This window comes from Microtus pennsylvanicus, chromosome 5 (genome assembly GCF_037038515.1).
Source record: "Microtus pennsylvanicus isolate mMicPen1 chromosome 5, mMicPen1.hap1, whole genome shotgun sequence".
Classification (NCBI taxonomy): domain Eukaryota; kingdom Metazoa; phylum Chordata; class Mammalia; order Rodentia; family Cricetidae; genus Microtus; species Microtus pennsylvanicus.
The window spans coordinates 61198661-61214160 of NC_134583.1; the positions used below are offsets into that span (position 1 = coordinate 61198661).

The following is a 15500-nucleotide window of genomic DNA, read 5'->3' on the forward strand; positions in this document are numbered from 1 at the left end:
GCTGTGTAGTGGCCCTGGGGAGAGAACAGCCAGAAGGCCACTGTAGCCAGGGCAGAGTGAACAAGGGGAAAGTTAGCAGGCAAGATCAGATGGTGCTGAGCCTTGGTTGGGACTCAGAGTGGGATGGAGCATATTGGCCCCAAAGGCTCCTTCATTCATTCCTAACTCAGGATTTAGAAAACTCACCCACCCTTTCCAAGCGTTCTGTGTCTCCCCTGCAAGGTGGGCTCAGTCACATATGTTCGACAGGGTGGGCTCCCTCCAAGGCACTCTGCTGGTCTTACCTTGATGGCCTGGGAGACGGCGGCGGCAGCGTTAGCTTCCTTTTCATCTGCCTGCACAAGCAGTTTCTTGGCATCTGCTTCTCTGGTTTCGGCTTCGATTTTCACCATCATCTTAGCGGTCTCCTCAGAGGTGAGGATGAGCTGAGGTTGAAGGGCCGTGAGCTCTACTTGCATGACAGCCACCTAGTGAGGAGAAATGGACAGAAGAGTCAGTCGTGGTAATGCTGAAAACGGAAAGTTCTGCGACACTGGGCCAATGCGGAAAGGAAGGGTGGCTGATTCTGACGTGGTCCTGGGCATATACTTGTCAGCTGGTTTTATGTTCTTAAGCTTTCTACACCTAGTTACTGAGTCCATACTGAATGTTGCAGTTATCAAGAGCTGTGCAAAGCACAGGCATATAACGTTAAACATACAGTTTCTTCCCTTATTGAGTTTCTATTCTACTGCTGGGTGCAGGAAGAGAGAGGCCAAGTCATAAAATCCATTTAAACCCACTATGTTTGTGTGTGTGCGCACCTATGCCATGCATATGTGCTCTTGTGGAGGCCAGAAGTTAGCTATCTTTCTTGACAGACATATTGAGGAGAGGCCTCACAATTAAACCTGGAACTGCCTATCTGACTAGCTAGCCATCTTGTTGCAGAGATGTCTCTGTCTCCTACCTTCTGGGATTATAGGTGGGCCATTATGTCCACGTGGCGTTTATGTGAGTTCAGGGAATCTGAACTTTGGCCCTCACATTTGCATGGCAAGTGTTTTATCCCAGATCCATTTCCACGGTCCGTGGGTCCTAAAGCTACTTTTAATACGATACAGTGTACTCACTTGCACACATGTGTGCCCATACATACAGGCACGTGCTCAATCGGCATCCCAGGCTGACCTTCAACTTCTAGTATAATCAGATCCTTGAACTCTTAGTTCTCCATCCCCAGTCTCCAAGAGTCCTGGGATTACAGGGGTGTTCTAGCAGCCCAAGCTGGAAGGAACTTGCAAGGCTACTTTTTCTAGTGCTGTGGATTGAATACTTGCCTCCTTCAAATATATATGCTGGAGCTTAATTTAGAGATAATGATATTTGGCAATGGAACCTTTGGAGGTCATTAGGGATAGATGAGGTCCTGAGGGTGGGAATCTCATGATGGGATAAATGTCCTTAGTAAGAAGACACGAGAGATCTGTCCTTTCTCCCATGTGAAGACACACCAAGGTTATTTTCTGGGCTAGGTGCCTGCTCTACAGATTGACAGCCTGAGTTGGAGGCCCCAGAATCCACATAGAGGTGGATGGGATGGCAAGATGCCACATAGGTGAAATCTCGCGCCATCAAGTTCAAGCCAGAAATCAACGTGGTGCAAGGAAAGAAGTGACTCCTGCGTGTTGTCCTTTGTCCTCTATACACATGCCGTAGCACATGTAACCTTCTCCCTGATCCCACAGAAATGGAACAGTGAAAAAAGATGAGGGGTTATTATTCCAGTAATTTGTCATCTGACCTCCACTGCATCCTGTGGTGCGTGAATACTCACACATGCACACACACACATGCACACACACACGCATGCATGCACATGTATGCACACACACATGCATGCTCACACACGCAAGTGCACACACACATGCACACGAGCACACACATACATACATGCACGTGCACACACGTACACACATGCATGCTCACACACATGTGCACACACAATGCATGCTCACACACACACGTGCACACACATGTGCACACACATACACCAGAACAAAACAACCCTGAAATTTAAATGAAAACGTTACTGGGAGGAGAACCTCCACCAAACACTGGATCTGCTATCTCCTTGAGCTTGACTTCCAGGCCCCTAGAACTGTTAAGAAACACAAGTTTGATGTTTGCAGGCCTCTTATCCAGCCGGTGCTCTTGGGAACATATCTGCAAGTGTCCTTTGGGGCTGCTTTAATGTCTTCAGCGATGGGGCCTCAGCACTCTTTGGGGATTGCAACTTTTCAGAAACCAAATTCAGGATTTGGTTCATGAATTATGATTTCTCTCCATGCAGTTTCACCCCCAGGAGCCTGTGTGGAAACCAGAGCATGACAGGCTGGCCTGATTGGGAACTGGCCCCGGGGTCAAGACTGTTTGAGTCCTAGTACTGGTGTGACTACTCACCAGGCTGAACGACCACAGACATGTCTCCTGGCCTCTCTGTGTGCTGGTTTCTTTGTAGCAGGAGACAATGGCAGTCTTTCTGGCCCACAGCGCCAGGCATGTGACCCACAAGGCTCAGAGCATGCTAACCCGTGCCGTCCTTCCCTTCTCAGATCTACGCTATTTTTGGTCCCTTTTCTGCCTCCCCAGCACCACGGTTTTCTCACCCCGGTCTAGAGAGACCTTAGCTTTCAACATTAGACCCAGCAGCCCCAGGACCAGAGCAGCATAGTGGTCTACCTCTGACGGTCCCACCTGTCCCCGAGACATGGAGTCACAGTGATTTGGGATCAGTCCTAGCCTTTCAAAGCCCTACCTTCTCCTGCCCAAGGCTCACACAGATGCCACAGCCGAGGTTCTAACTAAGGGAGTGCCAGGATTCAGATGAGTGCTAATTACTGCTTTTTTTTTTTTGAGACAAGGTAGTTCTGGCTGTCCTGGAACTTACTTTGTTTTGTTAGACTAACCTGCCCTTGAACTCACAGAGATCCACCTCTGCTTCCCAGGTGCTAGGATTAAAGGTATGTGCCTCCTTACTGTGGTACTTTAAGAGACCCAATTAATACCATAAGTAAAAAGTCCACAATGAACAAGCAAGTGAACTCAAATAGACAGGGTCACCTGAAGTTGAGATCAAAATGAAGTAAGTGAGGTGAGCTAGGCAAGTGCCAGCCAGATTGTGTATTTTATACCCTCTGGCATTCTGGGTCTCGACACACCCAGCCTCTGTCCCCTGTTCTATCAAAGTGCTCACTTGAGAAGAAGCAAATTCCAGCTTCTGCAAGCCTGCCAAGTAGCGGTTCCTCATCGTGTCCACCTCTTGTCTCTTGCTATTCAGGAGCGTTTTGAAGGTCAGGATCAGTTCCAGGTAAGAGGTAGGTGTCACATAGTTGTGTCTCAGAAGTGTGTTGTAATACTCAACAGACAGCGTCTTCACACTCTCCTGAAAGTATTTGCACATGGAGACGACCCTGCCAAGGAGACCAGAGGAGTTACTTGGGACTTTCTACAGTCACGGACATCAGCGCATCAGATGGTACGTACCCTGACTGGACTGTTAGAACCAAACAGGCGAACAAAGCCAGGGAGAGAGAAAGAGGGAGGTGGACAGTCTACAGGGACGACTCTGACCCTTTATGAACCACCAGGGCTTCTGCAGGACTTTCCAATTTCTGGCATCTGGAGAAGCATCCAGAGTACAGAGCATGTTTCAATTACATATCACATATGACTTCTTTTCTGTGTCTGTGTATGCATGTGCATGCTTGCACCTACCATGGCAAACACATGGAGGTCAGAGGACAGCTTGCAGGAGTCAGTTCTCTCCTTCCACCACGTAGGTCCTGGGGATCGAACCCAGGCTATCAGTGGCCTTCACCTTCCGAGCTATCTCACTGGCACTCACTACCTTTCTTTCTCAGCAAAGGTGCTGAACTAAACAGCTAACACAAATGTTGCTTGATTTAAAAATGTCAGCTGTTTTCTGCCCGTAAGCCGAGAACTCTGTAAAAGAACATGAACAGCCAGCTGGGATTTCAGCTGGAACACCTGGGGTGCTGGGCTAAAAGTGACGCTTACTCTGTCCGAATGCTGTCATCGAGCTCCACGTCCTCGAGAAATTTGTTGGCCACCAGCTCCAGGGCATCGGTCGGCCAGGACTGGAACCAGTCAATTGTACAGCAGTTGATCAGCGAAGGGAACATCCTCAGGCGTGTTCTGAAGGCATCCCCGATTGGACTCATGGCTAGCAACAAATAGGCTTGGTTAGTTCCCTTCTACCAAGGCTTGGAGAAACGAAGGGAAGGGAGAGGTTCCCCAGAGGCCAATGATGCCTCTGGATGGGGATGCTGTTGTAAATAACCATGATGAGAGCCTGGGAAACAGAGGAATTGTGGGATATTTTTATGATGGTGTCTCAACGTGTTATGGTAGTCTTTTTTCCCCTTAATCTCCTGAATGCACATTTGGGTCCCTTAGTGGGGATATAGCCCTTTGTCCCATCTGTTCTCTCTGTGCTTTCACGTAAGGTACCCATGTTTAGATACTAACAGAAGTTGCTCATGGATTGTTTTTGACCCCATCTCCATTCAGCCACAGGCTATTGGTTCACTGTTTATTTGGTGTTTGCAGGAAGCACAATGCATATATAGGTGGAAGTATTGAGAGGTTAGTGTGGCTGAAGGGCCAGGAGAGGAATCAGGCTCCAGAGGAGGGTAGAGGATTATGGGGAACAATCTGGTGGATGACCTTGTAAGACGTGGGTAAGAAGGTTTTGTTCTTTGATCTCCATCCTAACAGAAAGTGATTATTTTAATTTGTGCACACACACACACACACACACACACACACACACCTATCTGCAACACAGAAAAAAATCCCACTCTGGATCAATGGATCAGACAGATCTAGAATGAACAAGAACAGACACGGGAGAGGATGGTGCAGAGGTGAGATCTGAGAAAGGCCACAGCGGCGTGGCTAGCGTGAGGGATGTAGGGACCGAGAAAGGTGACCAGGAGAGAACAGTTAAGCGCATCTGCTGGGGTTATGGAGAGCTTGCCCAGACCCTTCAAGGAGAACCCTGGTGGTCTGCACCAGGCAATGTGCTAAGCTGTGATCTTTCTTGAAGGCTTCAGAGAACTGAAGAGACCGGAACAGGCTTAACACGGTTGTCTGGGGGCAAGATTGAAAAAAAATTGCCAGAGGAAGCACAGATTGTGACCATTGGTTGGTGCCTGGATTAGATCAGTTTTGGGGTCAGGAAAGGAGACTGGATTAGGGAAGACCCTAAAGATGCCAGGGAACCAAGGGCATGCAGACTCTCCCACTTCTCACCAAGGACAATGTGAAGGTTCTTCCTCACTCTCTCAATAAAGAAGTTGTACATGGACAGGGGGGTGACTTCGATCTTCTCTCCCTCCGTCCTGGCTGCCGTCTGCATCTTTTCCACGAGCTCAGCCTTCTCATCTGCTGGGAAGATATTGGGCACGTCACCTGTGTTCAGAAGCATGTTGATGTCTTCCACAAACGACTCGTCCTTGATCTGGTTGTCCGCGAAGAGAAACACAGTGCTCTTGGTGGCCACTCCGGACTGCAGCATGATCTTTTTCAGGTCCTCCCTCCAATCGTTGCCTGTGTAATTCTTTGTGATTTCGATCTGGTAGAGCTCGTACGAGTTCATGAATGTGGACAGCTTGGTGGCACTCTGCCGCCCACTGCCCCCGATGCCCACCAGGAGCAAGTGGCCTTTGTTCTGCTTCAGGACTCTACAGATCCGGGAGATGTGCTCGATGGCGAACTTGAACATGACCAAAGACATGGGGGCCTTGCTGATGCTGTTGAACTCATCCAGATAGTACTCCATAACCATGGTGAGGAGTTTCAGGTCAATGATCTCATCGTAGATTTTTTGGTCACTTTCTGGCTTCAAAAAATCCCCGAAGAAGAGGCTCCGGATGTTATCGTCCACTATCTTCCCGGTGGGTGATAGGTGGATAAGCACCTGCGGGAAAGGCAAGTGTCAACTGGGCCCTTAGCCTGTGGTCCAGGCTGGCTGTGGGGAGGAGGGAGGGAGTGAAAAGGGAGACGTGTCAACAGAAGCATTTTAAACAATATGTGGCTGTGACGGCTGGATAGAAGAACAGTACAGCTGTGTGGGGCTGGCAGAGTGGCCAAGAGCATGTGCAGCTCCATAGAGGACCCAAGTTCAGGTCCCAGCACCAGACAGCTCACACTTGCCTGTAACTTCTTCTATTGGAGGGGAGCCTCTTCTGACCCCGAGGGCACCATATGTATATGTACATTCCTCCATACAGGGACATATACACATATTTTTAATTTTTTAATTTTTTTGTATATGTCACGTGTACGAGGGTGTACGCTCAGAGGTCAGAGACGGTGTGGACCGCCTGATGTGGGTGCTGGGAGCCAAACTGGCAGAGCAGCAAGTGCGTTTAACAACTAAGCCAGCTCCCTAGCCCTGACTACCGTTTTCGCTAGTTTGTTCTTAGGCAGGGTCTTGCTGGGTAGCCCAGGCTGGCCTGGAACTATGTAGATTAAGTTGTTCATGGACTCGCAGAGATTCTCTCGGAATTAAAGGAGTATGCCACCAAGCTCAGCCTCACAGACACACCTATGCCCCATATATACTTCTGCTAGTCCCTGAGTTGCTAAAAGGTGATTGGCTTGTAAGATCCCACCGAAGGCAGGAGAAGGATGGCATTGTTTTCCCATGTTTGGTTCTGTACCAAACAGAGGTGTGGGCGACAGCCCCCCCCCCTGCTCTGCCTAGAGTAGTGATGGAGGAAAGTCATTGGTTAAAAAATAAAGAAACTGCTTGGCCCTCGTAGGTTAGAACATAGGTGGGTGGAGTAAACAGAACAGAATATTGGGAGGAAGAGGAAGTGAGGTAAGACGCCTCAGACAGACGCCATTTCCTCTCCCCTCTCCCGGGGAAACGCGATGAAGCTCAGACCCAGGATGGACATAGGCTAGAATCTCCCTGGTAAGCCACCTTGTGGGCTACACAGATTATTAGAAATGGGCTAGTCCAGGTGCGAGAATTAGCCGAGAAGAGGCTAGATATAATGGGCCAAGCAGTGTTTAAAAGAATACAATTTGTGTATTGTTATTTCGGGGCATAAGCTAGCCAGGCGACCAGGAGCTGGGGTGGCAGGAATGCGGCCTGCAGCTCCTACAACAGAGTAGGGTGCTTTAGGTGTTTCCCACTCTTGATACAGGGATACAAGGACCTGTCAATCCCTCTGCTCTCAGCCTCGGGATGCAGCATACTACGACACTCCTATGTTTCCCTCGGGGATATAACCACTGCTTGGTAAAGGAAATTCAGATGCAAATATATAGGTTTAAAAATCACTTTTAAAATATAAAGAAGAAAATGGTCATAAGTACATGATACTGAATCTTTTGGTTGAGTTTTTTACCAGGGTCTTGTTCAGATTATAAAAATTTGTGTTTTCCTCCCCAGATCCAAATGAATTGACCTTAGAGTGTATTTTAAGTTAAATTAGTTTTATTTGTAAAGATTTTCTTTTGTTTTTAGTTATGAGCATTCCTGTGTGTTTATGTGTGAGTATGTGCATGTGTGTTCAAGTGCTTGTGAGGTGGGGGTGGGGAATCTTTGGAGGCCCTGTTAGAGGTAAATTGTAATCTGTTCACTGTGGGTGCTAGGAGTCAAACCTGGGTCCTCTGAAACAGCGATACCTGCTCTTAATGACTGAGCCTTTTCTCTAGTCCCTTAAATTAATTTAAAATAAATAATATTAACCATTTTGAGTGAACTGAAACTTACACATGTTATCATAGAAATGAAGCAAAATTGGACCAAGTAAAATATCAACAAATCAAAGACTAATTTTTGGATGGGCCATTTTCCATGATTTGGGGAGAAGAGTGGTCTTTACACAGGGAATGGAATCTAGAGTCTGAGACTAATGTGGGCCTGTTTCTGAGGCCAGATGATTCTAGAATAAGATTTGCCTGCCAGGCAGTAGTGGTGCACGCCTTTTATCCCAGCACTCAGGAAGCAAAGGCAGATGAATCTATGTGAGTTCGAGGCCAGCCTAGTCTACAAAGCGAGTTCCAGGACAGCCAAGGCAGTTACATAGAGAAACCCTGTCTCAAAAAACAAACAAACAAACAAACAAAAGACCCACCTTCTCCATGGTCTGTTTGAAGCAATTGGAGGTGGTTTCCTTCACCAGGTTGAAGAAAGTCTGTCTGTCCTCATTGTCAATCAGACGGTCATAAAAGACTCGGTATACCTCATGGATCCAAAGCCGGATAAATTTTTCCAAGTCCTAGAGGCCAAAGACAGTCATTTGAATGTATTAAAAGTGGTGCTTGTGGAGATGATTCTCAAAAAGTCTCTAAATTTTGGGGTTGGTGTGAGGTATACATAAGACAAGGGATATAAAGTACTCTGTCCTGCACACTTTGAAGAACAGAGTTTGTGATTAGTGGAAGACCATCCTATCAGCCACACTATTAGTACAACCCAGGAATACTGCCAAGAGATTCACAAGACAGGAACAGTAGTGGCTGACCTGCAGGTGGGTGTGCGGGCACAGTAGTACCCCCTGGATCACGCGTGAAAAATCCCGAAGGTTAAAGACATAGTGTGACTTGGAGGGAGTTGGCAAGAAGTTCTGCACTGCGGCTCTGTAAATTGTCTGAGTAGCTTGGACCAGCATCCTCCCATACCTTGGATGGAAGAAGGAGGCAGACCAGTCACATAGTCAAGCAGAAATTAGGACCCCTCCCCCCCCACCAGGTCAATAACCAGGAAGCTACAGGAGCTTCTTACCGTAAGAAGAGGACATCAAACCCTTTCCCAAAGTGCCAGTCAGCGATAGAACTGAAAATCTTGGTTAAGATGTCATCTTCAAAGGCGTTGATGGAAACGATGTTAAGATGGCGAGTGAATCGTCCTGGGAACACATAGATCTGGAGTCTGCACACATTCTTCCCAGACCTGGTGACCCTGGGAAAGAGTCCGTCTCTCCCTGCTCTCCTGCTCTATAGCCCTGCCATCGATGCGTCGGCCCAGCTGCGTGCAGTCATTTATACTCAATAGTAACTACAACATGGAGAATGGCTTCTGCGGTCCCACCAGCTGCTTCAAATGTGCTTCGTAGCCATGAGTGGCTGGAGGGGCCGCTGTTGCTCAGCATGAATACAGACTGCCTCCATGGTTTGCAGAAGTCATAACAGTGCCTCCTCTGGCACAGATTGCTTTATGTTTTAATATTTCATCCTTATTTATTTTAAAGCTTGTTTAGCTATTTTATGTGTAAGTCTGTGCACTATGCATTACCCGATGCCCTGGAGACCAAGGGCATGGGGATCCCTAGAAATTAGAGTCTCGAGAGTTGTGAGCAATCGTGCGGGTGCTGGGAATCAAAGCCAGGTCCTCTGGAAGCAGACGGTATCCTCCATGGCTCCAGTCCCGCAGTTTCTAATCACGGATTTCTATGTGTCTGTGTATGGGTCTGCGCATGGATAAATGCTGGTGTCTGAGGACTCCAGAAGAGGTCACTGGATCCCCTGGAGCTGCAGTTACAGGCAGTTGTGAACTGCCCAGCAAGGGTCCCGGGAATTGAACCCAGGTCCCTCCGCAAGATCAACACATGCTCTTCACTGCTGAGCCATCTCATCAGTCTCACAAAACTATTTTTAAAAACTAAAGGAAATGTCTGGTTCCTGTAGAATAGCCAAATAATTAAAAAAGTGCTTTGTAGATAGCGTCTCCCTCACTGCCCTCTGTTCCCAGGTTAACTACCATGCTCTAATCTGCCCTCTCAGGCCTGTGGAACCCCACTGCTTCCTCCTGCTTTCTTTCGCCTACGTGCAGAACTTACAGGTCCTGTTGCTGTCTTGCCTTTGTTCCTAGTCATTAGCATTTTGGGAACTGGGCTCTGTAAGTTGTTTACATTGATATACTGATTTGGGAAGAGCCAAAACTTGGAGTTCCATTACTGCTGGCTTTTCTCCGAAATTCCTCCTTCAGTTCTTCATATACATATAACAATATATATATGTAAATATGTAGTTTCTGTGTTTTCCCCACACACATGTATTATAATTTTATGTATGTGAGCATACATATAAACATGTACATATAGGGGGCTTGAGAGATGACTCAGTGATTAAAAGCACTGGCTGTTCTTCTAGTGGACCCAGGTTTAATTCTCAGTACCCATATGGGGCTCACAACAATCTGTGATCCCAGGCCTAGAGCGTCCAACACCCTCTTCTGGACACTATGGATACTGTATGCACATGGTAACCAGGTGAAACACTCATGCATATAAGAGTAAATAAATAGCTTTAAAATATACATATGTACATTTTTCTTGTTAAAAAGTTAACAATAGATTGATTTTATGTGTCTGTGTGTGCGCTTGGTATTCATGTGTTAATGTATGTGTGTGCATGCGTGTGTCTGTTTGGTATATGTATTCATGTGTAGGTATGTGTCTGGTATGTCTGTGTTCTTGCATGAGCATGTTTATGTGTGTGTTTGGTATTTGTGTATTCATATGTGGGTATGTTTATGTGTGTATTTGTATGTAAATCATAGGTTAATGTTGGGTTCTCTTTTTTTAATCTCTTCGTACCATTGTGTATGTGTATGATTTATGTACTTGTATATAGAGGTATATATACGTGTGCATGTTGGTATATGTGTATGAGTATATGTATACATGCGGAGGCTGACTGATATTTTCTATGTTGCTGATTGGGAGGTATATGAATTTGAGGGCCTCACTCAGTATTTTGATGAAAAAATAGTACTTAACATTAATTTATGCTTTCTTTGTGCTTGGCAAACATGGACTATTTGTTGCCATGTTCTCCATCACTGTGCTGGCAATAATCATAATACATTGCCTTGAACTTCAGTTTCTCCATCTGAATACTAATAACTGGCATTATAGGCTAGGTTGTTGGTTTCCTACTGAATATCACTTCACTAAACATCAGCATTGGGGGCTAGAGAGATGGCTTAGTGATTAAGAGTACTTGTTGCTCTTGCGGGGGACTTGGGTTTGGTTCTCAGCACCAGATGGAGGCTTATACATTTCTAGAACCTCAGTTCCAGGGGATCTAGTGCTCTATCCTAGCCTTCACAGGCACCAGGCATACATGCAGTACATTATATATATATTAAATATATAATATATATGCTGGTATACATGCATGAACACATATAATGCACTGCATATATATACATATAAGCAAAACACTCATACGCATACAATAAAAATAAATCTCTCTAAAAGCATCAACATCAAATGTAAGCATTCCCTGACAGTGACAGATTACAATGGAAACAAGATTGCTTTGCCAACCATGAAAGCGACCCAGTTTCCTCCTCCACAGCTAATAAGGGTGACTCAGCTTCTTTACCAAGTGACAGCATTGGGCTCTCTTCATTTTTACAGACTTCTGGATAAAAATTAAGACACTGATTCATCAGATCATCCTCACTTCCTGAGAGGACCCAGTCCAGAGCGGAACACTGTTTCCTTTCTCCCCTTAGGTCACCCCACAAACCCACTCAGCTCCCTTCACCTGGCACTCCCTGAGCCCCCATGGAACATGGGTGCTGCCGCTGGGTCCAGTGCTGTGCTCGATATCGTGTGATTACAGACATGCTCCTGGCAGTTGCTGAGGACCAGCTTCCATGACAGGCACTTTGCAGAGATCCTGTCTATGGCTGAACTTGAAAACTACCCATTGCTATGTGTTCTGGAAGCGCATTCCTGCTTGAACGAGCCAAAGAAAACAGTAGTATAAAAAACTCCCTATGGCTTCAAGGTTCCCTAGACTTTGCCGTGCTCAGATCCAAGGCAAATGCAGCCGGGTTGCTCTCCTCTTCCTATGAACCCCCTTTTCGGTGAATACACAAAGACTTCCTCACGGACTCTGGTCATCTTCCCATCCCACCACATGCAGATTCCAACTTGAAGTCTGGTGCTAACCCAAACCTTCCCAGTTGTGTGCAAAGGCATACTACACATTTTCTCCTGTCAGAAGGCCCTGAACCAATTCATCCATGATAGCCCACTCTGCAGGGGACTGGAGAGAGGAATAAATCCTCTTCCTAGACATACCAGTGATATCATTCCTTCCTCCACCAGGGGGGCCCATGGCAGTCACAAGCAGAACATCCACAATGTCCAGCCTGTTTGTATCTTTCTTGTCAAACCAGTAACCATGGTCAATCCATTGTCTCAGCAGCTCGATGGGGGGCTGGGCTCCATACACCTCTTTGGCTGGCATGTTGAGGTCATCTGTAGAAGGAAGTCATAGCCACACACACTGTGAGTACATGGGACCCTCTGGTCTTACAGGGGTAACCAATGACTGCTCCCTTCATGAGAAAGTCTGTTTCCAGTGACCCCCACCCCTATTCTAGACCCAGCCAGTAGACATCTTGACCAGATGCGAAAGGGTTTTCTTTCTTAGCCAAAATACACTGTCTACTGTGTCATAGACATTTTGTTAAGCGTATGACAGTGAAGGCCCTGCCAAAACTTTCCTTTTGGTGTGTTTTCTGTCTTGAGACACCCAGGCTTATCTCAAATTGTAACACAAATAATAAAAACCCAGAGACAGAAGTTGGGGTTTGACTCAAAAAACAGAAAAGCAAAGTAGTCAAGTCACTAGAGAAATTGTACTTCTAGGGCTGGAGAGATGGCTCAGAGGTTAAGAGCACTGACTCTTCTTCCAGAGGTCCTGAGTTCAATTCCCAGCAACCACATGGTGACTCACAACCATCTGTAATGAGATCTGGTGCCCTCTTTTGGGGTGCAGTTACACATGCAGGCAGAGTATTGTATTCATAATAAATAAATAAATAATAAAAAAAGAAATTGTATTTCTACCAAGGCTGGGCGACCATAAACTAAGCCAACTGTCTCTCTTTCCTCCCATTTTATATTCCCTCTAGTGCTGGGATTAAAGGCCTTTGACTCCCCAGTACTGGGATTAAAGGTGTGAGCCACTACCACCTGAATTTGTTTCTACACTGATCTTGTGTAGCCTGGGGTGGCCTTGAACTCACAGAGATCCATCTCATTTGTCTCTCAAATCCTGGGATTAAAGGTGTATGTCACCATTATCTGACCTCTAGTGGCTTTAGTTTTGGTTTTCAGGCAAAATTTATTTATGAAAATAATATACCACTACATCTTATACTATAGACATGCTGTCTGCCAACTAACATAGACATTTTAGTGTGATGGGGATTGAACCCAGAACCTCTACGTGCTAAGCAAGTCCTGGACTACTGAGTAAGAACCTTTTCTCCTGATTGGGCATTACAATAGCTGAACTCTGCAGGGAGCAAGGCCTTGAACTAGGGCTTTTGGTGAGGCTCAAAATGGCAAGAATGGGACACAGGGTCTCTTAAGCACAAGGACATTTTCCTCCTGGAACACATGGCTCAGTCTTGGTACATGGGAGACATCAAATCCAGCAAAGGCTCTCTTCATTTCTCTTCAACAATTACTGATAGAACGGTCAGTTTGTGTGAGTCAACATTTTAGGAACTTTAGAAAAATAAACTCATGCAAACATGGCATTAAAGGATATAGCATTACCTGTGTGTTCGAGGTAAATAATTAAGTCAAACTATACCTAGGGTTGGAAATGATACAGGAACCCAGCTTGGTTTAGCAGCAAAGGCTTAAACTGGTTTTGGATATGTCATTAAAAGGGTGGGAGACCTGGAGGGAGGGGAAGAAAGGAAGGACAGAAGAGAAAGGAAAACTAAAACAGACAAGATTCTTGCCTTTCAGGAGATGATGTGCGTCCACAGGGATATAAATAGAACCACGAAACATGTGTTATTAATACAAGAGTTAGAAGTACAGGACTCAAGATGACCCAAGACAGCAGGGGCATTATGAGTACCTCCTGAGTCAGCAGCCAGGCTAGTACAATCATGATGATGATTAATCTCATTCAGGTCTGAGGCTCAATTGGAAAATGAAAAAAAAAAAAACGAGGAAATGCTTTGTACAAAGGTGAACGTTGAGAAAATGTCTCTGTTCTTACTTCACAGACATTTTCTAGGCAACTATTGGGTTCCTTTCCTTAATGACTGCCAACGCCCACTTATCTGCTGTCACTTGCTGACAACTCACATATCTGAAGCAAGTGGACACAAATATTACCTCTGGAGGTGTCAGAGTTTAGCTGCCACCACCACAGTCTCCTAGAAATGCTGTTCACTATGAAGAAGGGAAAGGGGAAGCAGAGAGGAAAGGAGAGTCAGGAAAGGAGGGAGGGAAGGAAAGAGGAACAGAAGGAAGGAACAAAGGAGGGAAGGCAGAAGGAGGTGAGATGGAGGCGTGGTGTTGGAAGGAAAGATAAACATTTGCTGGAGAGAGTAAGGAAGCTCTGAGCTGCTGCAGCTTGGGTCCAAGGACTTGGTCTACCCAGACCCAAGTCAATGCCTTACCTACAAACACCACCGCCTTCTTCCCTATGGGAGGCCCGAAAAGGCCTTTCCGCCGGCGATCCAGCTTAGCCATGATGATATCTTGGGTCTGGTTGGCTGAAGTTCTGGCAGAGAAATTGATGAAGTTGGGCAAGTAGATACTTTTGGGAAGGTGGAGAAGGAAGTTGTTGGTAATGGCTGATTTGCCAGTGCCGGTAGGACCCACGAACAGTATCGGAATCTCATGGTCCAGGTAGGTTTTTAAGAAGAAGGATTGCCGGGCAGTCTCCATGGTGGGGATGATGAGGTCTGATACCTGTTTTTACAAAGATGCGAGAAAATCTTGGTCCTGGACCAGGAAGACTAGGCCTTGGGATTCAAGGGATCTGGCTTTGAACTGTAGCTCCATTTTTTGAAATTATCTTTATGACCTTGAGTAATCATTTAACCTTCCAAGGGCCTTCAATTTCAATTTTGAAATGGGGATAAATGACATTCAAAACACAGTTGTCAGATATCGAATGGGACCAAACACATAAAGGTGAGTGCTATGGTCCCTGCAGAAGCAGAGTTTTCAGTTTGTCTAAGAGACATAGGACCTAAGTAGAAAGGCAGGGACTTGAATTCCAGCTTGTATGATTCCAAAGTCTACATTCTTAATACTAAACTGGCATAAAAACCATTAACCATAAGGATCAGGGTCTAGCTTCTATCTCAGAGACTTCCTTTCAAACAAGCAAGATCCCCCTGTCTCAAGCAAGATCCACCTTCCACGTGCCACAATGGCTCAAAGGTTTAGGTGTGTTATGGTCTAGGCCTGGAATGTCATCAAATGCTCAAGTGCTGAAGGTCTGATATCCAATGCTGAAATGTTCAGAGGTGAGGGTTTTGTGAAGTAATTGGATCCTGAGGTTCTGACCCCATCAGTAGATTAATCCTTTGATGGGTTCATGACTCATTGCTTTATTGGAAGCCGGTAGACACTTAAGAAATAAGAACCATTGAAGAGGGTAGAGGGGTCTTTGGAGCACATTTTTTTCAGGACTTT

At 46.0% G+C, this 15500-nt stretch overlaps 1 protein-coding gene across 2 annotated transcripts in view; it reads right to left on the reverse strand.

Annotated features, from left to right (window-relative positions):
- Positions 1 to 15500, reverse strand: part of Dnah3 (dynein axonemal heavy chain 3) — a 162951-nt gene that overhangs the window by 39624 nt on the left and 107827 nt on the right. For both annotated transcript variants that reach the window (XM_075972063.1, XM_075972062.1), the window contains exons 42-50: positions 14474 to 14768; positions 12120 to 12299; positions 8807 to 8930; positions 8547 to 8703; positions 8157 to 8300; positions 5317 to 5983; positions 4060 to 4225; positions 3236 to 3452; positions 285 to 467 (exon numbers count right to left, since the gene is read on the reverse strand). In XM_075972063.1, the coding sequence (XP_075828178.1) occupies positions 285 to 467; positions 3236 to 3452; positions 4060 to 4225; positions 5317 to 5983; positions 8157 to 8300; positions 8547 to 8703; positions 8807 to 8930; positions 12120 to 12299; positions 14474 to 14768 (2133 nt within the window). The remainder of the gene's footprint in view (positions 1 to 284; positions 468 to 3235; positions 3453 to 4059; positions 4226 to 5316; positions 5984 to 8156; positions 8301 to 8546; positions 8704 to 8806; positions 8931 to 12119; positions 12300 to 14473; positions 14769 to 15500) is intronic.